At 44.9% G+C, this 25,685-nt stretch overlaps 2 protein-coding genes across 2 annotated transcripts in view; one reads left to right on the forward strand and one right to left on the reverse strand.

The window, feature by feature from the left end:
* The window catches only part of ALK (ALK receptor tyrosine kinase), a 561,137-nt gene extending 546,990 nt beyond the window's left edge, over positions 1 to 14,147 (forward strand). Inside the window, exons 26-29 of the mRNA XM_026649582.2 lie at positions 5,693 to 5,794; positions 7,345 to 7,479; positions 8,729 to 8,819; positions 11,169 to 14,147. Coding sequence (XP_026505367.1) covers positions 5,693 to 5,794; positions 7,345 to 7,479; positions 8,729 to 8,819; positions 11,169 to 11,873 — 1,033 coding nt within the window. The 3' untranslated portion in view covers positions 11,874 to 14,147. The remainder of the gene's footprint in view (positions 1 to 5,692; positions 5,795 to 7,344; positions 7,480 to 8,728; positions 8,820 to 11,168) is intronic.
* A 5,400-nt stretch (positions 14,148 to 19,547) lies between these two features.
* CLIP4 (CAP-Gly domain containing linker protein family member 4) overlaps positions 19,548 to 25,685 on the reverse strand; it is a 42,152-nt gene continuing 36,014 nt past the window's right edge. The window contains exons 13-17 of the mRNA XM_026649586.1: positions 25,241 to 25,375; positions 22,972 to 23,095; positions 21,758 to 21,822; positions 20,482 to 20,554; positions 19,548 to 20,388 (exon numbers count right to left, since the gene is read on the reverse strand). Of these exons, the coding sequence (XP_026505371.1) occupies positions 20,067 to 20,388; positions 20,482 to 20,554; positions 21,758 to 21,822; positions 22,972 to 23,095; positions 25,241 to 25,375 (719 nt within the window). The 3' untranslated portion in view covers positions 19,548 to 20,066. The remainder of the gene's footprint in view (positions 20,389 to 20,481; positions 20,555 to 21,757; positions 21,823 to 22,971; positions 23,096 to 25,240; positions 25,376 to 25,685) is intronic.

Raw genomic sequence — 25,685 nt, forward strand, 5'->3', positions numbered from 1 at the left:
AGCCCTCTGGAAGCTTGCAACGCCGGACAGCTACCGGTCAGTCGCGAACCACTTTGGCGTGGGCAAATCTACCGTGGGGGTTGTTGTGATGCAAGTAGCCAACGCAATCGTTAAGGTACTGCTCTCAAAGGTAGTGACCTTGGGAAACGCGCAGGTCATCATAGATGGCTTCGCCGCGATGGGATTCCCAAAGTGCGGTGGGGCTATAGATGGAACTCACATCCCTATCCTGGGACCGGACCACCAGGCCAGCCAGTACATCAACTGAAAGGGCTACTTTTCTATGGTGCTGCAAGCACTGGTGGACCATAGGGGACGTTTTACCAACATCAACGTCGGATGGCCGGGCAAGGTTCATGACGCTCGCGTGTTCAGGAACTCAGGTCTGTTTAGACGGCTGCAGGAAGGTATTTACTTCCCGGACCACAAAATAACTCTTGGGGATGTGGAGATGCCTACAGTGATCCTCGGGGACCCAGCCTACCCGCTAATGCCCTGGCTCATGAAGCCCTATACTGGCGCCCTGGACACTGAAAAAGAACTCTTCAACTACCGGCTGAGCAAGTGCAGAATGGTGGTGGAGTGTGCTTTTGGCCGTCTCAAGGGGAGATGGAGAAGCTTACTGACTCGCTGTGATCTCAGCGAAACCAATATCCCCATTGTTATATCAGCTTGCTGTGTGCTCCACAATCTCTGTGAGAGCAAGGGGGAGACCTTTATGGCGGGGTGGGAGGTTGAGGCAAATAGCCTGGCTGCTGATTACGCCCAGCCAGACAGCCGGGCGATTAGAAGAGCCCAGCGGGACGCGCTGTGCATCCGGGAGGCTTTGAAAGCTAGGTTCCTCAGTGAGCAGGGTAACCTGTGACTATTAACTTTGTTTAAAGAGAAGTTGAACCTGCCCCCGTTTCTTTACCCAGTTTATGTTGACTATCCTCTCCAGCTACATACCCCCTTCACCCCCTTCCCAAAAAATAAAATCAGTTCTATTTTCTTACTGAACACCGTTGTCTTTATTACTGTTTTCGCGGGAATGTTTTAAACCTGGGACGCAGACTGTGGTGGGGGGCGGGTGTAGTGTAGTGATGCAAATGATGCCTCTAAACTCCAGGAATGACAGGCTCCGCAGTGGTGGACTGGTTGTTTCAACGGAGCCTGCCAGCCGTCCTGGGCGGGACTGCGTGTATGTGTCGGCTATGTGACTTTCTGGCAGGGGGAGGAGGGTTACAGATCCCCTGCTGCGTGGCTCTGTGATCCAGGATAAGGACCGCTGCATAAGATCTGTAACTGCCCTCCCCCACCACAAAGTCACAGAGCAACCCCCCCACACACACACAGAACATGAAAACCACCTCCCAGACTGACCAGGGTAACTAGTAACTGCACTGTGTATGTGCCCTGCTGCTGGACCTGCCCCCGCCTCTGTACCCTGCTAAAGGTGACTGTCCTGTCCAATTACCAACGACCTTCCCCCCCTTCACACAGACTCTCCTCCAAAAGAAAATGATGGAAACAGTAATTAACAGAAACGTATATTTTATTAGTAACTACACATGAAACGGGGGAGTGAAACTTGGACGGGGGCTTGTGTGAGGTGGGTAGGAAAGGACTTTTCAAATTTTGGGGAATGAGAGCCTTCTACTGCTAGAGCACTCTGCAGGGGTGGAGTGAAACTTTTCACAGCCCCTGCCGCCCCTCCTTCTTTGGACTTTGGGTGAGGGGGGTATGGGACTTGGTGGCGGGGGAGGGTGGTTACAGATGCACTGCAGCGGGGCTCTCTCCTCCTGCCTCCGGTCCTGCAGAACATCCACAAGGCGCCGGAGCGTGTCCGTTTGCTCCCTCATCAGTCCAAGCAGTGTTTGAGTCGCCTGCTGGTCTTCCTGACGCCACCTCTCCTCCCGTTCCATGTTTGCTCTGTGCATTTGGGACAAGTTCTCCCTCCACTGTGTCTGCTGGGCTGCCTGGGCTCGGGAGCAGCACATTAGTTCTGAGAACATGTCCTCCCGCGTCGTCTTCTTTCTCCGCCTAATCTGCGCTAGCCTCTGGGAGTGTGATGCCAGGCTGGGTTGGGAGACAGTCGCAGATGTGGCTGTGGGAATGGGAAAAAGGGAGTGAATTCCTCAGAAAGATAAATGTAGTTGTGAACAAAGAACATAGTCTTTCTCTGTGAACAAGACCATGCACTGCACCTATCACATGCGCACTCAGGACAAGGTCAAATTTCCGGCCCTCGCCTTCAGTGCCTGTGGTCTTGCAGTGGCGATCTGAGAAGCGGGGCGGGACACCGGAATTTGTGTAGCGGGCAAACATGGTAAGCCGTAGACTTGTGGCTGCTGAAAACTGTAATAGTAGCACTGGCCTCCTTTCACATTGAAAGCAATGCCAGTCTCTGCTGCCAGCAATCCGGCAAGCATCAACTCTGCCCCTGTCACACCCCCTCGCGGCTGTCCCAGAGAAAGATCCCTGTATGCTGCCCCTCTCCCGCCTCCACCGCGTGGCTGTAAAGCAGTCCCAATACTAACATTCCCCTACCTAATTCAAAGCAGGGCATCATGAGCGACATCACCCTGATGAGGATCTCGGACAGCGAAAAGGAACGGATGCTTTGGGAAAGCCTGCAAAAACCAGGGCCGTATGCCGCCATGCTCTGCAGGGCAATGATCCATGAGTACTTGATTGTCTCCTGGCGCGGAAACGTTTCGTACCACGGAGGACCCAATAAGGTCGCTCTCCCCAGGAACCTGATGAACAGGCTTGAACATTACCTCCAGGAGAGCTTCGTTGAGATCTCCCATGAGGATTTCATCTCTATCCCCAGACATATAGACCGGATTTTGGTGTAGCTGCACTGGCAGGGACTAAAGAGTGGAGCGTCTTGGGCAGCAGAATCATGAAAAACCGGACATTGTTAGATTTTTTTTAAATAGTTGGGACTAAATAGTTAAGCGCCTAGGGCAAAGAAATCATGAAAAACCCATTGTTAATATTATAAATATTCCAGTTCTGTTAAAAATAAATGTTTAGATGTTTAAAACACTTACTGCTTGATCCTTCCCCTGATTCTGTGTCCGGGGTAACGGCTGGGGACGGTTGGTAGGGGATCTCGGTAAGGGTGATGAAGAGCTCCTGGCTGTCGGGGAAATCAGCGGTGCAAGCGCTGTCGACTGCCTCGTCCTCCTCATCTCCTTCCTCATCTTCCCCGTCCGCTAACATGTCCGAGGAACCGGCCGCGGACAATATCCCATCCTCAGAGTCCACGGTCACGGGTGGGGTACTGGTGGCGGCCGCACCTAGGATGGAATGCAGTGCCTCGTAGAAACGGGATGTGTGGGGCTGGGATCCGGAGCGTCGGTTTGCCTCTTTGGTTTTTTGGTAGCCTTGTCTCAGCTCCTTGATTTTCACGCGGCACTGCGTTGCATCCCGGCTGTATCCTCTCTCTGCCATGGCTTTAGAGATCTTCTCGTAGATCTTTGCATTCCGTCTTTTGGAGCGCAGCTCGGAAAGCACGGACTCATCGCCCCACACAGCGATCAGATCCAAGACTTCCCGATCAGTCCATGCTGGGGCCCTCTTTCTATTCTGGGATTGCACGGTCACCTCTGCTGGAGAGCTCTGCATCGTTGCCAGTGCTGCTGAGCTCGCCACGATGTCCAAACAGGAAATGCGATTCAAACTGCCCAGACAGGAAAAGGAATTCAGATTTTCCCGGGGCTTTTCCTGTGTGGCTGGTCAGAGCATCCGAGCTCGGACTGCTGTCCAGAGCGTCAACAGAGTGGTGCACTGTGGGATAGCTCCCGGAGCTATTAGCGTCGATTTCCATCCACACCTAGCCTAATTCGATATGGCCATTTCGAATTTAGCGCTACCGCTCTCGTTGGGGAGGAGTACAGAAGTCGAATTTAATAGAGCTCTATGTCGAACTAAATAGCTTCGTGGTTTGGATGGGTGCAGGGTTAATTCGATGTAACGGCGCTAAATTCGACATAAACGCCTAGTGTAGACCAGGCCTAAGTGGCATAAGTCATTGATGTGCCCTTTTGTTCTGTGGCTCCAAATCACTTTGAGTTTAATCTCCCTCCTCCTTGCTATTGACCCTGTTCCCTTCCATTTTTTGTCATAAGTAAATCTCCTCAATTGACTGCATGTAAAGGAGGAAAGATCAGGAGACTGTAATTACCCAAACTGGAATTTAGCCAGGCCACTACGGTTAATGACGCTGTACTTCCAAGAAGTGCCAGGAAATCTTTAATGATCACAAGTGGTCAGGACCTCAGTTTACAGCTCATCTGCAACCCAGCACCTTCAGCAGCATAGTGCCCCCTAACACTGTGCTGGAGAACTGGTTCACTCCTGGCTCAGTGGAAAGAAAGCCACTTACTGAATCACTGTAAGAAATTGTGTTGGTACCTTGGGTTTTTTCTGTTGAGGTCACCCATGCAAGTACGGAGCAGGCCTGACCCTACTTAGCTTGAGTTCTAGGAAGATCACAGCCTGAGGTGATGTGACTGTAGCACTCCCTTAGGGATGTGAGTGCAGCTGAGCTGTTTGGTTTCTATTACCAAACAAGGCAAGACCCTACTACCATGAAGCCCTGCAATACAAGAGGACTCTGATATGGCAAAACAGCACACTTGGCACAACTAACTGCTAGTACCCTTTACTCCTTTTCAAAGGAGCCTATGAAATTTACACACTTTTCCATGCACGTCACTTTGTGTGCACACCTCTAGCTTGCATGCACAAGCTCCCATCTGTGCCTGCCAGTACAAAGGTTTGAGCTTGATGGATTTCATTTTAAATGATATTGACACAAAGGGCCTGATATCTAGCTAAGATTGTTAGGGTTTTATGCTGGCAGCCATCACCCCAGTGTCTGGGTACCATCTACATAAAATTCAAAATCCCTAGTGGACTTCATGTGAACTCTGGCTTTTCTCCCTTACCATGCTGCCTGGGGTATTCTCATAGACTCATAAACTTTAAGGCCAGAAAGGACCATCATGGTCTGACCTCCTGCACATCGCAGGCCACAGAACCTCGCCCACCCACTCCTGTAATAGACCCCAACCACTGCCTGAGTTACTGATGTCCTCAAATCATAGTTTAAAGACTTCAAGTTACAGAGAATCCACCATTTAGGCTAGTTTAAACCTGCAAGTGACCCAGGCCCCATGCTGCGGAGGAAGGTGAAAAACCCCAGGGTCTCTGCCAACCTGACCTAGCAGAGTTGTTTTCTGGTGGTTGGGTTGATCTGTTTGTTATTTTTGAGGGGGGTGCTTAACTGGATGTGGGTATCAATGCTGTGAAATGTCTTTCCTGCTACAGTGAAAAAGCTTTCCAAGGAGGAAGGTTTTACTCTGAGACTCTTACTCATGTGAGTAATTCCAGTGATTTCAGTGGGACTATCCACAGGATTACTCACAGGTTGTGGGATCAGGCACAAAGCGAGGGAAAGTACAGAACTGTCCCTACATTAAATGCCTGTTCCCACTGTTTCTATGAATAGAAAAAGATCTTGTCAGTATAATCTCTGCCATGCTGCTTTGTCTATAAGAAAAGCCCCGATTTAAGCTCTTTACTAAATGAGCCAGCCCCCAGGCTGGTCACTGTAATCCTTTAATTAGAAAAGTACTATATTAATGCCACTTTCTTTCTGAATCCTGGGCCGACTGCTCACTTTGTTTTTCCTCTGCAGGGCCAGCTATTATCGAAAGGGCGGGTGTGCCATGCTGCCAGTCAAATGGATGCCACCTGAGGCCTTTATGGAAGGAATATTTACATCAAAAACTGATACATGGTGGGCTTCTTTTTTCTTGATCTGTTTTTACAAATGACTCACTATCTACTTCCCCTTGTGAAAGGAACACGTTCCCGTCCTTCCCCCTCCCAAAAAGAAGAGCTGGAGCTTTGAAAGCAAGGGATCTAGTGGAGGGGATGAGGGAGCGAATAGCCAGAGCCTTGCAAAGTGAAGGCTCTCTCCTGGGAGCAATGGATCTGGCTTAGATGCTGTATTGGTTACGAACAGGTGATCTAGGAAGGAAGGTGTCCGTTGTACGCTATTGAAAGGAGTCTAGTCTCTTTGTAGGAGCAAACCATCTTTCAGCGGCAGGGTCAGACACAGCCAGTGTCAGAGGAGCAAGTGTAAATGCCCTAAATTGCCACCTCCTCTTGGCCCAATGCAGCACAGGAAGCCGTGTGGTGCCAGGGGAGGGTGGGAGGGATTGGGCTGGCATGTAAATTGCCGAGTCAGTGAAGGGCTGTGGATACCCCCAAAAGGGCAGGGTCTTGAGCAGTCACTTGCCCTGTGTGTCTGAGCCTGGCCCTGCTCACTCTGCTGTGGCTGGTGGTCCCTAGTGTCAGGAAGCAGAGGGCCAGTGTTGACAGAGCAGGGGCACTGCTGATTGGGAAAGAATTGCTCAGGCGACGCTGGGTCAGGAAGCCAGGAGTGCAGGAGAGTGTTTGGGGAGAGGAGGAGACTGTGAAGCCACCAGTACTAATGTTCACCAGCTGCCTTTCCAGGGTGTGGAGTGAGAGTATAGAGCCTGTTTCACAGCTGATGGAGCAAGTTAAATCCTCCCAAGGACACAGTAGCGTTGTTTGCTGTCCATCAGCACCAAAGTGGTGATCATTGGCCTGTTTTATTCTGTTCCCAACCGCACTGCAGTGTTTAACCCATAAAATGTTGGCGTTTTCCAAGCTGCCAGTCAAATGAATGCTGAGGAGGTTGTATTTTCAATCTTCAGAGTGTTACATGCCCAGCCACAGAGGCCAAAGCTTGTGATGTAACCCAGGGAATGTTCTAATTTTAATTCCCTGAAACATATGGGGCTAGGACTCTTCAGCTAGGGGTCACTTGTATCCTCTGTACAAGAGCAAAGTGCATTGTTGTTTATTCAGGAAGACAGGATTTGCCATAAAGGATCAAACCACAGTCCTGGCTCTGGCGGGCTAAACCCAATGCCTCAAAAGAAGGCAAGTCCTCTCACAATAATACACCTGTTGTATCCAATTATAACATGCTAGACACCAAGTATATATGATTATTTCCTGACCCTGCTGGGCAAACAGTGTAGTTGTACTCTGAAGCATGACATTTAATTACCCACATCACAGTCTTGGCTTGCTTAACAACGGTTGTTACTGATGCCCATAAAGTCATCCAGCCCTTCTTTTACATCAGCCACTTTGTCTTAGTGTTCTCCTGCAGCTGAGAGTTCCGCAGGTTGATTGACTGTAGGGTGCACAAAGCAAATACTGGTTTTAATGGCTCTAAGTGCATAGCTATTGAATTGCAATACTATTTTGTGCCTGTGTCCTTGACCTTCTTTCCTTCTGTTCTGTGTCCAGGTCCTTTGGTGTGTTGCTGTGGGAGATATTCTCTCTTGGATATATGCCTTATCCTAGCAAAAGTAACCAGGAGGTTCTGGAGTTCGTAACAAACGGAGGAAGGATGGATCCACCCAAAAACTGCCCTGGCCCTGTGTATGAGACTAACTCATTTTGTGCATGAACACTCTGCTCTGGCCAGAAGATTATTAGCGTTATTACCATATATTTAATGACCTTCCTTAATTAACTCAAGTTCCAGAGACTTTTTCCCTACTGGTAATGTTATCTGTCAGCCCTTTTAGGTTAATAGTCGGTACCTTCTTGGGAAGTATGGACCATTGGCTAGTGTGTTAAAAAATATCGGTCAATAGCTCTGTCCTTCGGATTAGATGTAAAACTGCAAGTTCTGACCACCTGTGGCCATTAAAGATCCCTGGTGTTGCTCACAAGTAGCAAAGCCTTGGCTCAGTTAATTAGGTTCTAACCTGCCTACAGTAAATTGCCTGTGTGGTTTCAATTGGGGCTAGGTCATTTTTCTGAAGTGTCGCTGGATTCCACCCCACAGGTGCCAGGTGAAGCAGTCCGTCTACCTGGACGGCCTGATTTTCAAATATGCTGTAGGGGTTCAGTGCCTTTGAAAATCAGTTCAATAGTGTTGGGACCCTTTGGAATAAAGGTAGCACACAATTATCACTAGATCTCTTGCAGTGCAGAGGCTTCCCATTTAGTTTCTCAAGGCGATACTTCCCTGAGCAGCCACCAAGGGCAGTGTATGACAACATCGGGTAACATCCTGTCTTCAGCTGAATGGCCCACCTAAGTCTGTGTAGAAAAGGAACATCATGGTTTGGAAGGAATATTTTCAAAGGATGTATGGTAGAAGAGACTCCTGGCAAGACATCTGTGTGGGAATTCCCAACCCAGTTCTTTGAATCCATACCCCCCATTCTTATCAGTTTGATTTCTAAGTGGGAGTTGGAGCAGCTTCCCTCCCGTAGAGGTGACTTCCCCCCAATACCAGACATAATGTTTCGAGTGTGTGGGAAGTGAGGAGGGGATTGGATGGAAATAGCCACTTTGTTAGGCCTTCCCCATATGTAGCAAAGGCCTGATTTTTTTCACCAGTGGTGTCAATTTCACAACATGTTCCTAACAGCAGCATTTAAGGGTATATTTGGCCCTTGAGGTGCACTATCTGCATGCAGATGGAGAGTGGTATAGGACCCTACACTTGAACCTACAGCAGGATGGACTTTTTCACTGATCGTGGAAGGTGACAATGAACACTTGGTGGGCTGGTGGGTACTGATGGACCATGGTGAACTGAAGTCCATTAACTACCAAACGCATCTTCCTTTTGCCTTCCTGCTTTTCATGATTTTCTCTCCTGCTCCTGTTGCAGGTATCGTATAATGACCCAGTGCTGGCAGCACCAGCCTGAAGACAGGCCAAACTTTGCCATAATACTGGAGAGGATTGAATACTGCACCCAGGTATTCGTTCTTTCATCTTTCAGCGTAAGACACCCAGGGGGCAGTACTGCACTACTGCAGTGAGCTCCAAACACATATGTTGTGTTAGCCTGAAATCAGTCATGTAGTAAACTGAGGTGATGGATCTTCTCTGGGCAGTGAGATGGAAGCATGTGTTTCTGAAGGGCAAAGAGAGGGTGCTCCTCACTGCCCATGCACACACCCCACAGAGGAGAGGCCGTACACAGGTATAGCAACTCTATGATTGCTGTTTCTACATCAAGGTACAGTTCCCCAGCAAGCCAAAGGCCTGAGCCAGTCCACCAGGTTGCACTCCAGCACTTGCACTCCTTTCTTCCCTAGCTGTGCTGCAAGGGGATTGCCAGATAACAGCCACTTTGCACATTTTAATTCTTAAGATATTGACCAGTACTGAGCAGGGATGGATCTGACCCAGGGCACCAGTTCCAGTAGACCCCTTGAATTGTGGAAAGGTTTGGATCCAGACTGAAATTTCTTGGTTAGAGCCAAGCTGGATCTGAACTGGAACACTGGATGCAGTGATGAACTCTGGGGCAGTCTGGATCTAGAATCAGATTACATTTCTTACCTTGGGCCCATCTCTAGCCTCATGCGTTTTAGGGCCTCGGACCTGGCCAGTTCAGAGAAGACAATTGGGGACTGCAGTACTGTAAGAGCTAGGAGCTCTTAGGTCAGGCAGAGGGATTGGGTTGGGTCTCCTGGCCTGAACCTGATTTCCCTTTTTAGTACACAGCTCATTAACCCAGCTCTTCTAGTCTAGTGGTCTCGCAAATGAAGCAAACTGTTGGCTTGCAAGCTTTGGCACAGACCTGCACAGGCCAGACAGCACGTCATTTCACCACTCCGAGCTTCAGTTTCCCCATGTGTAAAATAGGTCTGGTACTGATCCACCCACTGGGGTATTGTGAGCTATGTTCCCTCTAAGGTGCGCAGCCGTGCAAGAGGCCATCAAAGGCTGCACACTTAATTGGCAGAGCCGCACAGGCATGCACACTCCACACAGGTGGGCCTGAAAGATGGCAGTGGGGTGAGGTGGGGACTAGGGAGTAGGTGGGGGCAGTGAGGTGAGATGTGGACTGGGGGTAGGTGGGGGGCGGTGAGGTGAGGACTAGGGGGTAGGTGGGGGCAGTGGGGTGAGGTGGGAGGTGGTGATAGGGAAGCTTGGGGCATGCGGGGCTGTGGCGACTCCCCCAGTGCTGTGGCACGGCAAGTAGAGACATCTCTGCCCCCCAGCCCCAGGGCTGCAGCGGCCCGAGACGTCTCTCCCTCCCAACTCCGGGGCTATGGCGGGGAGAGACGCCTCTCCCTCCCAACTCCGGGGCTGCGGCGGGGAGAGACGCCTCTCCCCCGGCCCAAGACGCCTCTCCCTCCCAACTCCGGGGCTGCGGCGGGGAGATGCCTCCCTCCCCCAGCCGGAACCCTTACCCCCTCCCAAACTCTAACCCCCTGCCCCAGCCTGGAGCCCCCTCCCGCGCCCTGAATCCTTCATCCCCCCCAGCCCCACCCCAGAGCCCGCACCCCCAGCTGGAACCCTCACCCCCCCCTGTACTCCATCCCTCTGCCCCAGCACTGAGCCCCCTCCCACACTGCGAACCCCTTGGCCCCATCCCCGCCACACATCACCTTCATATTGGCGCACATAACAAAATTCATTCTGCACATGGATGGGAAAAATTAGAGGGAACATTGTGAGGTTTAATCCATTAATTTTTGATAGGTGCTTTTAGATCCTCAAGTGGAGATGTTAACTCCAGGTTTTGTGTTTGGTTTTTTGGTTGTCTATTACTAGTAAGCAGTTGACCAGCTTCCCACACTTTTACAACTTTCTGGGTAACATTTTCAAAAGTGCCTAAGTCCCATTGAAACGCCGAAATTACTTAGGCGCCCGACTCCTAAGGCTTATGCTCCTAAATGGCTTAGGTGCTTTTGAAAATGTTACCCTGCATGCCTGAGTCTCCACCCTGCACCACATTGCTGCTATATTTTCACAGCTGTAACTGCTTCTGGACTAAAAAAGAATGTTATGAACTCTGTGTTCCAATCTGTATCATCCCAACTTTCTCCCTGCAGTTTCAGTTGCACATGGGAATTCTTCACTAAATTAAAGTAACGTGCTGTGTTTCTCTGTGCTGGTAAAAAAGCTGTCACGTTCTACCCCAGTGGTAGTTGCATTTCCCTGAGATTCCTTTTATAAAGTTTGGGCTCCTCTGTGGCAAAAGATGCTCTTTGGCTACAGGACAATTATTATAAACAGGAGGCAATTGGCAACAATGCCTGAATATCAGCAGTGGCAAGAGTTTGAAAGAATCTCATTGTTCTCCCCTCTAGGATCCTGATGTCATCACCACCGCTTTACCTGTGGAATATGGCCCATCCATTGAGGAGGAGGAGAAGGTTCCAATGCGCCCAGAAGACCCCAAAGCAATCCCTCCTCTGGTGATCTCCCCACACCAAAAGAGAGACGGTGACAAGCAGGCCCTGCCTTCTCCACCCCCTCTGCCTTCAGCCATCACAGCTGGAAAACCTTTGGCAAAAGTGGCAGCCCCCGAGCCTCTGGTCCCTGTTAATGTGCGACCAGCCCTAGAAGCGGGACACATCAACATGGCCTATGCGCAGTCCACCCCGGCTTCTGACCTTCAGAAAGGCAGGGGGTCCAGAAATAAGCCCACCAATCTCTGGAATCCAACATATGGCTCCTGGTTTGCAGAGAAGCCTGTCATCAAAAACAATTCTCTGCTGGAGAAAGAGGTGTCCGAGAGGGAGAATTTGGGGCACGAAGGAAACTGTACTGTGGGGCCTGGTGGTGTGACTAGCAGGCTGCCAGGCTCCTCTCTGCTCTTAGAACCATCTTCACTAACAGCCAGTGTGAAAGAAGTGCCTCTCTTTAGGCTCCGCCACTTCCCCTGTGGGAACGTCAACTATGGATACCAACAGCAGGGCTTACCCCTGGAAGCCTCTGCCCCACCTTGCGCTAGCAATTATGAGGACTCTGGCCTTAGAAACAAGAGCCACGTAGCCCATCAGGGGCCTTGAGAGCCCTCTGCACTCTTGACTCTCATTCTGTGTGGCTCTTGAGCTTGGAGAGTATCGTCCTTGTCATCCAAGAGAGAGCAGACAACGCTAACTTTCATTATGTGCCAACTAGCTCTAAAGTGCCACCCTTTGAAGCCGTGTTTTCAGATAACCCAAGAAGCTTCAACTCATCGGAGCCTCTGCTACTACTACTACGAGAAAGGGGGGATATTAACGTTAACTGCAAGGCCCAGCTTTCGGTTGCATAAACATATATGCATGGTCATTGTTGTGTCGTGCCCTTCCCTGTGCGCTTCTTCTCAATTGTGTATGCTCCGCTTAAATGTAAGGTCCGGTTTCACTGCCTGAGTATTTCATGTTTGGGGTTTTCCTTGCCAAGCTGCTGGTTGCTGTGGAATGGGACACTTGAAATCCCCTATGGATGGCAGAGGTTTGAGGTGGCTTGGGAAAGAACCATTTATTCAAAACAAAAAGGATAAAACATCTTTGAATGAAGACACCAGGGAACATTCCCAAGTTGCATTACTGCTGTAACATAGTCTGCACCAGCCCTTGAATATGCAGTAATTACAGTATCATTGGCAGGGCAATGGAAAGATGCCAGTCACACTGTCTGGTTTGTGAGTAAGATGGGAAGTTAACTAACTGCAGAGGAAGAGAATGAAGTGCACAAGGAGGAGGATTTATATTTTTTTCAGACCCAAAGCCAAGGACGGTACTGGCCCTTTAAAATTCTTTCTGTGCTACAGAAAGGAAACACCGGGTTCTACAGGAACTTCTTGTTGTTCAGTGGAATTCAGGTGGAATTTTACAGGGCCAGTCTTGTGTGAGAGAGACGTTAAAAGGCCTTTACAGTGAGAAGTCACCAGTAGATGGAAATACAAAGGTCTGAAATGCCCTTTACTAACAACTCCAACCAGAAGGCTTGACTTTGTACCCCCATCTGATTCTAGGCAGTGTCTGCATTTCAAGGGTTCATTACCCTCGTTCCTTTAACAGAATTCTTGTATGCTAGTCCGTTAAAAACCCAAAGCTGCACTGCTGCATTCCGTACACCTTGTGCATGAAACGTGTGTTGTTACAATATACACATAAGAATTGAATTCAGATGTACATTAATAATTTACAATATATTCCGCTGGGGCTGCTGAAGCAGCAGTGCTGTCTAAAATACACGGTGTCTATTTCCATAGAAATAGGTCTATCAGAGCAGCAGCAAAGGAATATAGAAGAGATGGGTCTGGATCCAAGACCTTTAACTTTGGGGGAGTGGTTCAGCATCCAGTCCTGGATCCAAACTTTGCAGTAAAATCTCTAACGAAAGAAACCAGAGCCCCAGATCAAAACACTCCAGGCTTTGGGGTGTCAGAGAAGGATCCAAATCTGACGACTATGACCTGAGACCCCCATCTTTAAAGTGAAGTTCTTGTCCCTGCTCTGCCTTCCCCCACCCCTCTGGTAAATAATGCTGACGTCTTAGTAGCGTAATGTTGAAATTGTGCATCAAACTTTTTTTTTTTTAATGAGGCTTATGTTAGCAGGTCTGAATTGTGAACTGTAATGATTCTGTGGGTGCTTTGGACTTCACTCATCTGCTACTGGTATGTCGCGTGTCATGGCTGCATGGATTTCATGGCTGTAGTGGGGGCCAGAACTCAGGACCGTCTGTGGCAAATACAGAGGCCTCTTCCACTTGAGCTAAAAGGATATTGGGGTGTCTAATCCTCGCGGTAGACCAGCCACTAGAGGAGTGACTGGCTTACAGACACTGGAACAGGGCTGCCATTCCATCTAGCTTAGCACTGTTGCATTCACACTACTCTTGCTACTACAAGAAGTGAAGAACTCTTCTACTGTCTCAGGAAAGACAATGTGTTCCATGGGAGAACAATGACTGAGCTTTACTGTGTACCATCAAGGCTGTTTGCACTGCAATATTATCCATGTGGAACTGAAATTTTCTTTAGACATTTCAGCTTTCTTTTCCTTTTTCAAAAAGGGTCCAAATGAATTTTTTTCAAGCAGATCCCAAGGGAAAGCTTTTTGCTTTCTCTCACTCCTTTCAAGGCAAGAAACCGCTCTGAGTTTTTACTGCTCTACCAGCATGTATAGCTGAGGGCAGAACCTAGCCTGTGTAGTTGTATGGTCTTAAAGGAGCATAGCTGAAATCTTAATAAACTGTGACTGTCAGTTTCAAGCATATTGAGCTACAGACCTGGGACTGCCTGACCCTGCAACTCCACAGTTCCTGTTAGTTTTCCAATTGCTTCTGTTAAAAGTAGCATTTAAAAAAAAAAAAAAAAAAAAAAGACCCCTTACATCATCAGCAAAGGAAGATGAACAAATGCCTGGATAGCTTTTTTTCCTTCTCCCCATTCAGGGGGAGAGCATGGAGACATACTGAGTGCTTTTCTGCCTCTGGCTTGTGGTGTGCATCTATAATTTTATTGTGGGGGGGGGGGTCAGCTTACATGTATGAGGCTCACAATGAGAGCTAAAACCATTGCTACCATTTACAGCTGGCCCACATGAACAGCATGTTTTGGTCAGTGGAAAATGAGGAATTGTAATTCAGATTTGCTGACAATATTTTCTTCTCCCATACGTGGTGAGACTGTAGCGTAGGATGAGATCTTCAAAGAGGCACAAACCTCAGATAGTTCTAATGAAATCTTCCTTTTGATAGTCTCTGTGCAAAGTGCTTTGGACTAGGACAGTGGTGTTCAGCGTGCCACTGGGCTTAGGATCTGTTGAATCAAGACTAGGTTTAGAGCTGAGGTTGAATGGTGTGGAGCAAGATTTTAGCATGAGATTTTGGCCCAAATGTCAGAAATCTGAGTTGGCATTTCTCATGGGGTTTCCATCATCTTGCATAATCAGTTTCAGACACATCCACAACATGACCAGAAATGAGCTGCTTTTGTAGTTTTGGAGCCAGTGCAGACATGGAACCACAGAGGTAGGTCTGAATTCAGCTACTGACATGCTTCTGGAATTGAGGCGTTCAGAACATGTAGTTGTGGCTTATTTCTAATACAAAATGTAACCCAGCTCATCGCATGCCCACTCCCCCCTTCTTGTGCAGTTCAGTATTCTGCATGGGCCAGTGACAATGACCTCCAGCTTAGCACTGTGTGGATCATATTCTGCCCTGTGCTACACATATACACCCACCCCCCATCAGAGTTGCATTCATGCTTTTAAACTCATTGCTTAATTGTAAGCCTCTCCGTAGTCTCGCTGACAATGTGTTTGCAGGATCAGGGTTTTAATCCCTGCACACTAACCCCGGTAGTGTGGTAATGAAAGGAAACTTCTCCCTGCTGCTGCCTGTTTGCTCTGTGGCTAAAATAGCATTTCACACTCCCAGAATTGCACAGTGCCTGTTCACTTTACATTTTTAATGATAATAGTCTTGTCTAAAGGGGTTGCAATATGGTGTGGTAATAGCTCTCCTTCACTTGGATTATCACTGCTCTGCTTTGTGAAATGATCTGCAGAAATCAGTTCAGACAAGGAATTAAAAATGCAATGGCTCAAGACATGCATAACAAGTTCTTTCCTAGCAGGTGGGAAGGGCAACTTCAGAGCAGCCTGGTTTGTTACCACATAGAACTACAAGGGAGGAGGGATGAAGTTAGAACACGTGAATGGGATGAAAAACAGCTCAGTGTCTGCATGGTCGTGCACTGATTGATGGATATTTCAGGGTTTTTTTAAAAAGTCTTTTATTTTAGCTATTTCCCCCCCGCCCGCCCAAAGTCTCCCTTGGAGGCTCTGATGCTATTCAGTGTTCATAAGCCTAATGCTGTAGGATTCGCATAATTCCACAGTCTTTTCACTGGTTACTCCAGCTGTATACCAAAAACAAAAGCAGACTTGTCCCACGAACGTGTGTGTGGGAGGGGAGGTTTGTATGTAGAGGGGGAAATTGAGGGCTTGCGTCAAGCAGGCTCCGTTTTAAATGCCTGATCATGTGAGCTCACATGATTGGAGCACTTTGACATGTCATGTCTCCAGGGGGTCCCATCTAAAACACTAGAAGCTATTTTACACTTGTAACAAACTTTTGTCCAGAACCAATATTTTAAAAGTCAGCGTGTCTTGGAGTAACAGTTATATAAAATGTTCATGTACATAGTTTATAGTAGAATCACAAGGCCCACATGGGGGGGAAATACTATCTCATTGTAAATGTCTTCATTTGGATATCATATGTAGCTACCTTTATGCTACAGTGAAATGTGGGTAGCACGACAGCCTATAAGACACGTAGTCTGATGGAAAAATAACTACAGCATAGCTGTAGGACATGTAACACAAACTGGTTAAAGCCCATGTGGACTAGACCTAGGCAGTAGTGGTTTCGTGTAGAATTTCAGGTTCTAGGTGGGTGCTAACCTGTGTGTGTAAGGGGGAATGAGATGATTCCTGCTGAGCCTTACCCCTGCCCCGACCTATGTACCTCATCAGAGTTGTACATTCAGGCAGCTCTAAGATGAATTACAACAGGGAAAGGAAGGGGGTAGGGCAGTGTGAGAGGGGGACATGGGCCAGGAAGTACAGGGCAATGGCCTCCATCTGCGTTTAGGTTGCCCCATGTCGTGCTGGGACTGGCCGGGAGCTCATGGGCAAGTTTACTTGAGGCCCCACAGTTTGTTTCGGGTAGCTGACTTCAGTTTAAAAATGGTGATGGCTTCAGCCTGTAATGAACCAGTCAAGTGGCGCATCCAACTGTAGCACCACCCGCTTCCCTTTCTGTGTCTGGACAAAGGTGGTGCGTTGTCATAGAAGCCTCTGTGGTCTCATTTCTACAATGCATGACAGGATTAGTCTATTGTCTCTTAAGAAGAGTTTGATTTTTGCAAGCCTGGCCTAAAGCTGACACCATCAGCTTAGTAAAAAAAACCTTGAAAAACTAGTAGTATAAAAATCCTTTACAGGGATAAAAGACATCACGTGTTGCCTACCCCATATTCCTCAAAGGAGAGTATCTGCATCCAGCTTTTCTGGTCTGTAACAATGCTTCATTAGAATGTCTACCACAGGTACAGCAGCTTATGCAACACTATGTATACAGGAAGGGCCTATGCACTTCAGGGATATTAAAAGACATACTAATATATGGTCATTGAGTATTTTGTATTGAATAGTGTATTTGTATTGTAAACAAGTGTAGTGAACCAAATGGCATGAATATAAATAAAATGACAAACTAACTCCAGCTGTTGGGTTATATATTGAAATCTCTGCCATAATTATCTCAACATCAGTTCATTTGCAGGACATCACCCCGGCTTGTAATCCGAGGATGAACTATTGTCATCACGAGGCTTAGAAGTAACTTCACATAATATTTCAACTCCTACCTAAAAATCAGAGCAAGTCACGTGAAGCTCCTTTCAGGCTAGCTGCAGGGGCGATTTAGCAAAGTAAATGTGTTTTAAAGTTCATGGTGGTTTTTTTCTAGTGGCAACAGGACTGACAAAGTTGTGGGAAAAAAGCTATTCAAGCCCAAACCGATAAAGATCAGATAGTGAGGTTAAATGACTCACTCAAGGTCATATAGGAATACCATCAGAGCCATGATTGACACTTGTATACCACGGGAGAGCTTTTGGCTGAAGATTTCCTATTGCTTTAGAAAAGGTTAAATATCATCCCCTGATTGTAGACTGGGAAATAGAGCACAATAGGGCAAGTGACATGCCTAAAAATTAGAGCCAGGTTCGATCTCAGCCTTCCTGTCATCACCCGCCTTCAGCCTTGACACTGCAGAGAGATTAACTATCCCCCTGCTGATCATTTTTGGCACAAAGAACAGGAAAGCAAGGCCCTCCAAGAGTGGGAACCAGGAGTAGCTGTGCCTTTGCATAGATGAACTATGGCACCTGAACATTATCCTCATTAGCAATGAAAAGAGTGGACAAATAACCTGCCCAAGCACACTTACTGAGGCAAGGCAGATCTGGAATTAAAAATCAGGAACGTCTAGGGCCTAGGCCACTGCTGAGACCAGAAAGTTATTACCGACATTGCACTATCCAAAACGGGTGGAGGGAGAGAAAAACAAGACCAGTTTAAGTGATGTATACACTTTGTTAGGCAGCTTGCAATTCTATACCATACAGCAATATGATAAACTGCACGAAGATATAAAACCTGTTTATATATTAGAGTTGCCATTTCTCTGTCCTATTTACATAATTTGTAAGGGAAAAAAGGACAATCATTTTGTGACACGCTCCCCCAAAAGCAAATGATCTTTAAAAGAATGGGCATTAATAAATCAAAGATCGGTGAATACTGTGTTAATTACAGAAAAAAAGATACCTATAGATATAAAACATGGAAGAAACAGCTGTTGGACATACAGATGTTCAGAACCTTGCTAACTTCAAATACAAAGCTATAATTTAGACAGTTTATAATAAAATGTGTACATTCAAAAATTTACAATTTTTATCTTCAGTTAAAAACGTCCATAGATCAGAATACAATATGCAGCCCTTTTTAATAGTCCAGGAAAAATAGCCATATTTAAAATACATTGTATAAGCTGCACAAAGTCAGTCTAAAAATAGGATGCTACAAATGTAATTTAAAGCACGGTACATTTCTCAACTAAGTGAAATGCAACAAACAGCTCATTCAGAAGTGTCAAACCATTTTACTGTTTGAGATATTCTGAAACCTGTATACTTGCACTAAGAAAGATAGTTAATACATGCTAAACATGTTATGTATTTTAGCTGTTCAAGATGTATATGAAACAAATTCTAAAAACGCTGAGTTTATTTAAAAAGGCTGAGACAAATCATGTTGCAGCCAAATAATCAAAATAGGAGTGTTACCATGCTACATCTAAAAAGATTCATAGGCAATTTTTGAATTTTATAAATGGCAAATGTAGCAAAGAAGAAACTGTGCTCTGAAGGACAATGAAGAAATATATAAAATGCAAACAAAGTAAAAACTGAATAATGTTTGCTTTAAAAATATACATATACTGCATAGTACCTCCTGCAGACAGTACATAAAAAGGACTTTGATGCAAGTACTATGTGAGGTGAACCTAAGTTCTATCCATATGCATTGAAACATGTTGATGATTGTAGCCTGCAGCGACAGCAAACAAAAGAATTTCTTCAAACAATGGGGGAAAGCTCTCCAGAGAAGAGAGATGAAAGTGCATTATATTTTCAAAAGTGCATCTTGCATGCTGCTGTCTTTTTACAAATCCACACAGAGAAAAGTGCAAACCAGAAACAGCGTATTTGTGCTTTTTACAGTCTTTTTTCTGTTTCATTCATGCTGTTCACTGGCATAGCACGGTAGCAGCAAATTCTTCCAATTACAGTTTTTCCATTAGCCCCGTGTGGGTTTTTTTGAGATGGGTTTTTTATGAATGATAAAATACTTAATGGTTTCACAACTGATTTTTTTTTTTTTTAAAGAGTAATTTCTCCTGCTTATTACTACTAGCTCACAGGGAGATGGACAAAGTGTCTAGTAAACAGACTAATGTGAGAAACAAGGTGGAGGAGGAATATTTTTCCCTGGACCAACTACTGTTGGTGAGAGAGAAGCTTTCAAGCTATACAGAGCTCTTCTTCAGCTCTGGGAAGAAGAAGAAGAAAAAGAGCTCTGCATACTCAAAAGCTTGTCTCCCCACTCCCCAACAGAAGTTGGTCCAATAAAAGATATATTCTGGCACTCACCCTTGTCTCTAATATCCTGGGACCAATACTGCATAGACTAATGTGACTCATTTAACAATCTCCTTTGTTATGAGAAGGCAGGAGAATGATGTATCAGTTCATTAGTACATGGAAGAAAACCTTCCAAATACACTGAATCACAAAGCAACTTAAAAGAATGTCAGATATACTGGCCTTCTCAGAGTGGGACATTATTCAAATAATACAGTATCAAACCCAGAATGCTTTTACAAGAAACTCACAGGCAGGGACTGTGTCAAAATAGGAGAGAGGGGCATATGATTTCCACTTCTTATTATGATTCTGAGGTGGTTAGAGCCTGAAGAGATATATTACCAAAAAAAGCAGGTTTAATAGTTTAGATAAAATTTCAGTCAGTATCCGTGCAGATGATGTTGGGGTTATTGTATGTGGTTTAATGCTTATATATCATTGCACTAGCACTTGATGCACAGCTTGTAAGCATTCTGGTTCAACAAATATCATCCACAAGTTTTGCTCCATTAATCCCACGATAGGTTACTCTACTAGGCCGAACTAAGACTCCATGGTTTGTCTTACAGGTGAAGTAGCGCTTGTCACCCACAGATCCATCATTCTTTCCCTTGGCACTTCTGAGTTCAAGTCCAAGCCATATCCCTGGTGCAAAGTCAGTAGGGCCAATGTATCTAATTGTGCCCATCTCATTAGAGCTGGTTAGAAGGACCTGAGAACCCTCATGTAGTTTCACAGGTCCCTCAGTGTTAGTCGTAGTGGTGTTGCTCCAACTACGCCGCAGCATCGAGCTTCTAGATCTAGTTAGAGAAAGAAATTAGGCTTCTTTTAGTGATTCTAAACTACAGCTGCCCAGTTTTGCACAGTTAATACATATTTAAACAAACACTCACTTGACAAAGGAGTTTCTCCTGTTTATCTCCTTCTGTGAAGATGCAGAAGTTGTACTTAAACTTCGTCTAAAACCTACAGGAGAAAGTGAATAAATAAGGTGACTAAGCTGCTTGATTTAAAAATAAAACGTGCACAACCGCTTTCTTTGCTCCCATCTCGTTTGCTAAGCACCCTCCCCACCACTCCTAACTACAGCTGCTTGGGAAATGGTAAGTATTTTGTTGTGAAAAATTCCATAACAACCAATAAATGTTCAAGAATTTTGAGGAGGAAGAGGAACACGGGGTAGGTAGAAATAAATAAATCAAAATTTTGAAACAACTTCCATAACAAAATTTGTTTAGAAAAAATGCCAATTTTTCATAAATAATTCACTAGCTCTGTATCAAACCCAAATTATCTGTGAATCATCCCTATTCTGATCTCAACAATCCCGTCTGTGCCCCCCACTGCCCTCTGTTTTGTTTTCTTTTTGTATTAGATGGTAACATTTTTGGCAAGAATTTTAATTATCATCAGTAAAAAGAGTACTATGGTAGCAATGGAGCGCAGGGCCCTATCATGCCACGCACTGTGAAAATACATATTAAGGCACAGTTTCTGCCCCAAAGAGCTTACAGCGTAAACAGACGCAGAAAGAGGGGAAGTTCACTTGCCCAGGGGCACACAGCAGGTCTGGGGCCATGACAGGAAAATAACTCCTGGCTCCCAAGTCCCAGCCTAGCACCCTATCCGTTGGGCCAAAGTGCCTTGTATTTTATATAATAAAATTGAGTGCATAAAAAGTACCCAGAGCTTTATAAGACAACTTTCTAAGTTAACAGTAGACAAAGGGGAAAATATCCATTTATTGCAGTAAGTCCATTCCGAAGCCAGGGTTTTGTTTTGTTTTTTAGTACAAGCAAAAACCCCAGTATGTATAAATAGGGACCAAAAGAACTGGTCAAGGAAGTAAATTCATTTTTATTCACTGGATTGATGGGTTACATTCCGATACCTGATGCTATTATTTCCTCCATTTTTGCAATTGAAGGAACTGATAGCATGTCAGTCTCCTAACTCCAATCCTGCTTGCAGACAGTGACTGGACAGTCAATGTCAGTAAAGGAGGGAGAAGTCAAATAGCAATGCATCTTGGGGCATCTGGGTTGCTCTAAAAGTCTGTTTTGCTTTGGCCATTCAAAGAACCTGGGTGGCATGTCCAGGAAGCTGCAATTTCTGGAAATGTTCTACAGGCTATCCAAAAAACACCAGACCCACGTCTCAGATTCTTACCTGGGAAAGAATGATTCATTTTACCCGTTGAAACTTCTGTGAGGGAGTCTAAGGAACCTGTTAACCTAAAGTGAGATAATGGGTTAAGTCTCACAAATTAAAATTGTTTAATTTCAACTTTAAGAAATATATTGCTGGGCTACTTTGGCTACAGATCTGTTGCAAGGTTTTTCAAAAGACTTAATATGTTGGATTAATTTAGGGTTGAGTCCTCCCCACCATGCTGGTTAAATTTTCATCCTAAATAGATTGAGCTTTTACTTGCCCACAAGTCAGTAAATGCAGAGTTCAGAGTCCCAGAGGCCTTACCTCTTCCTTGTATACATTACTACAGAAAGTCTTTTGTCAACCGACAGCTAGTAATATAAAATGTTGCATGTGTGTATCTAAGGATACAGAAAAGCTGCAGTATGCTCAAGATCAAGAAAACTCAGGAGACATCTTAAGTCTTACTGAAGGTGCAGGATGAAAGCACACACACACACACACACACACAAACATCTAAAGGCTACAGATAGAGTTCTGATTCCTCTGCGTGTTATAACGCAACAGTAGAAAGGGGGAAACTATGCATCATCTTTTATGCTGTAGGGCATCACTCTGTGATGGTCTGCCATACTAGAAGGAGAAGAAAAAGGGGAAGTGGAGAAGAGAATGGGTATGTCAGTCATGGTAACTAGACACAGGCATTGTGCTCCTCCACCGATCAAAAGCACACATGGCTAGAGAGCACAGGGTTATCTCTGGTATTCCTTACCCCAAGCCCAATGGTAGTGGTTGTGATCCAACTGGTGAGATCTATACCCACCAGGAAGCTATGTAGCATCCACAGGCAGAATCCTTGTACTTGAATTCTGCTCACAGTATCAGGATTTGGCCCTAAAAATGAGAGCTTTCAAAAGCATCTACTGAATTAGTTACGTCCCTAAATTTAATCACTTGATATAGAGGCAATGGGATGGAATGAAATATTTTTAGATTTGTGAGGTTGCTGAAACAGCCACCTGGGTATGCTTCCTGTTTATATAGCACTGGTACTGGGACATACTAGTACTCTTTCAACAACCTAGTCTCAGAACCAAGGGGATCTACCACCTCCCCAGCAGCAGGAATAATTGTTTTTCCTCTTTGGTTTGTTCAGAATTTTGTTTCCCATTGGAGAGGAAGTGAGAAAACGTTTTGTGACACAGACATAAAATGATATCATTACTCACCTCTGCACTCTGGTTGGTGGGGCAAATATGCCATATCTGGGGAGACAACTGAAGTACTGGACCCCTCCAACTGAACCATCATTCTTGCCGTGAGGTTTGTTCAGTTCAATGCCACACCAAAAGCCTACAGTTGGAATTTGGAATTTCAATATTACTTTTACCCAGGGATAACATTAAAATTTTGTACTTAAAATAGTTAACAGATGTTCAAGTTTTTGTGCATATGACTAATTTATACATAACAATCTATGTATTTAACCAAACCCGAGACAGGATTTCCCTGACCCAGAAGTGATCTCATTAAGTCAAATCAAAATGTACGCCACCACTAACATACAGAAGAAAAATAAGAACAGTTAACTAAATTATATTAAAATACACTGAGATACGAATGGTCTATTCAAAATAGACCTAGAAATACTGTTGATTACTTGAAACTTAAATCTATTTTAAGAAAAATGGCCTATTTTAGCGACAAACAGAAAAGATAAAAAGCTTTGCATCTTATTTAAGTGAATTTAAGGCTACTGAAAACAGCAGTTTGACAAAGCTGTCCTGGCAATTTCTCTGCACTTATGCCTTAATCCTGATCTCAAATGACCACTACTAAGATTCAAATGTCACTCAATGCTCATTCAGTCCTTTTCCCCTCTCTAAAATCTGAAGTAATTATTACCAATTGCAAGGTAGATTTTATGATACAAATACAAGTGTATAAGGCACTGGGATTGGCCAGCAATTCATTTCACACAGGCTACTGAACAGCCATCAGATGGTAATAAGTTTGATCACTACCAACCTGTGATAAGTGTCAACTAATTATGCAAAGGTGAGAAGTTCTGTATCCTATCAGCAATCCTTATGCTGTCCAGTCCCAAAAGACTCAAAATTAAATTCAAGTAATTTGGTGCTGAGGCTACAGGTTTAAGGGCAATACTAATTATCAGCTGAAGAAATAAGAACAGTGACCTATGAATCAGAAGTGATCAATATATCAAAAGTTCCTTCTTTCCTGTCCACCAAAGGCAGGTGAGACAAAACTATTTGAAAAAGATCTGCATTGCCACCAAAAATAACCTGGGGGGGGGGGGGGCAAGTTTTTGACAATTGCTCAGAAAGCAGAGCTCTATATCGTTGCCTACTTTTTGCCATTTTAAAATATGGCTGTTTCAAAGGATTTTCTTAAAAAAAAAAAAAAAAAAAAAAACACGTACATGGTAACCACTCAGCTAGTCAGGAAATCCATTCCCACAATACAAGTTAAATACAGGAACATAACCATTTGAGGTTAATAGACTATTTTGACTTTTCAATTAGAGTAATATAGATTCGATAGAACCTATCAAGTTAGAGAATAATGACATCTTAAATGGGGATTGCTTCACATAACATACTTCTTGAGATGATGAATGTGGCTTGGGCCTGACGATATTTCATTCTGACATTTTATCTTAAGCAATTTTTTTTAAATACTGATACCACCAAGTGTCAAGACAGGGTATTGCCACTTTAAATGGAAGCCCACTTGCTTGAGATTTAAACTACTGGAGGTTCAAATATACCAGTCACCCGAAGTGCAGACATTGGGTAATGGAACCCTTTTTGCCTCAACCTTATGGTTATGTTCTAGGCAGCGGTTTGGATTATGAAAGAGCTCAAAAATGACAGGAGAGCATAAGAATAATTTGGCTGGAAAGGATACATTTTCAAAAGTTTTAGTTCCTATGGTTTCAGGACAACTCACCTCCCTCTGAAGACACCTAACTATAGAATACTGGGGGGGAATTTCCAGCATGTAAGTTCTCTAGTTATCCGTTACTTCATCGGGCATAAAAATACAAAAAACGGTCCTGACAAGTAACTGAATTCAAACAAAAACTCTCAAAAAGCTCAATATATCACCATGACACATCTAAAAAGTGAAGAGCTTCAGTAACGCAAGACATCAGTGTGGTCAAAAACAGCTGCATATAAAAGCCCAGAGAAAAAAAAGGTGTGCCGCCTTAAGAAACTGAATGATATTATTACTGTACTTTCTGAGAACGACTCCAATGTCAAGTGGCAGTCACAATTTAAAGTACTGTACCATCTTCTCCATTACTCTAGGCAGCTCCATGTCAAAGTCAAATATTCAATTATAATAAAGTGAAATTACGATAGAACTCTTACATTGTTGGATTTCTATTTTAAATAATAAGGTCCAAACATTTATATTGTTCCCAGGACATTACTCTGATTCTACAATGTATTTTAAGAACAGATAAATTACCTGGTGCAAACTTTGTTGTCCCATAGAATCTAACAGTGCCAGTTCTCTGCCCTACCACTAGCACTTTGTCTCCAAGCTGAATTTCTCCTTCATCAAAAGGGTTTTTTCTTGTAGATGGAGAAGCATTATTCAGTCCTGTTTAATGAAGGGAAAAACTGAAATTAGGACAGTAGCAGTTTTGAAATGCAAAGAGGAGTACATCATGAGGTCTCAGCAGAGAGTCAGCCAACCGACCGGTCAAATATTCATATATGCTCTTAACACAAGGCCCTGTTCCACACACACTGCTTAGATAAAACATTCCTTTGCTTCAGTGGGTATTCAGTCTAATTAAAAAATGCTGGATTTAAGGTTTACTTGGTTGTTAGAAGTTGCAGTAATAGTCTGAAGTGCAGTTCATCTGTAAGTGAGACTAAGAACAGCACCTTCTTCCGCAAATTTTCTA

The sequence above is a fragment of the Terrapene carolina genome, unplaced genomic scaffold, assembly GCF_002925995.2.
Source record: "Terrapene carolina triunguis isolate 2854851 unplaced genomic scaffold, T_m_triunguis-2.0 Scaffold85, whole genome shotgun sequence".
In the NCBI taxonomy this organism is placed as follows: domain Eukaryota; kingdom Metazoa; phylum Chordata; order Testudines; family Emydidae; genus Terrapene; species Terrapene triunguis.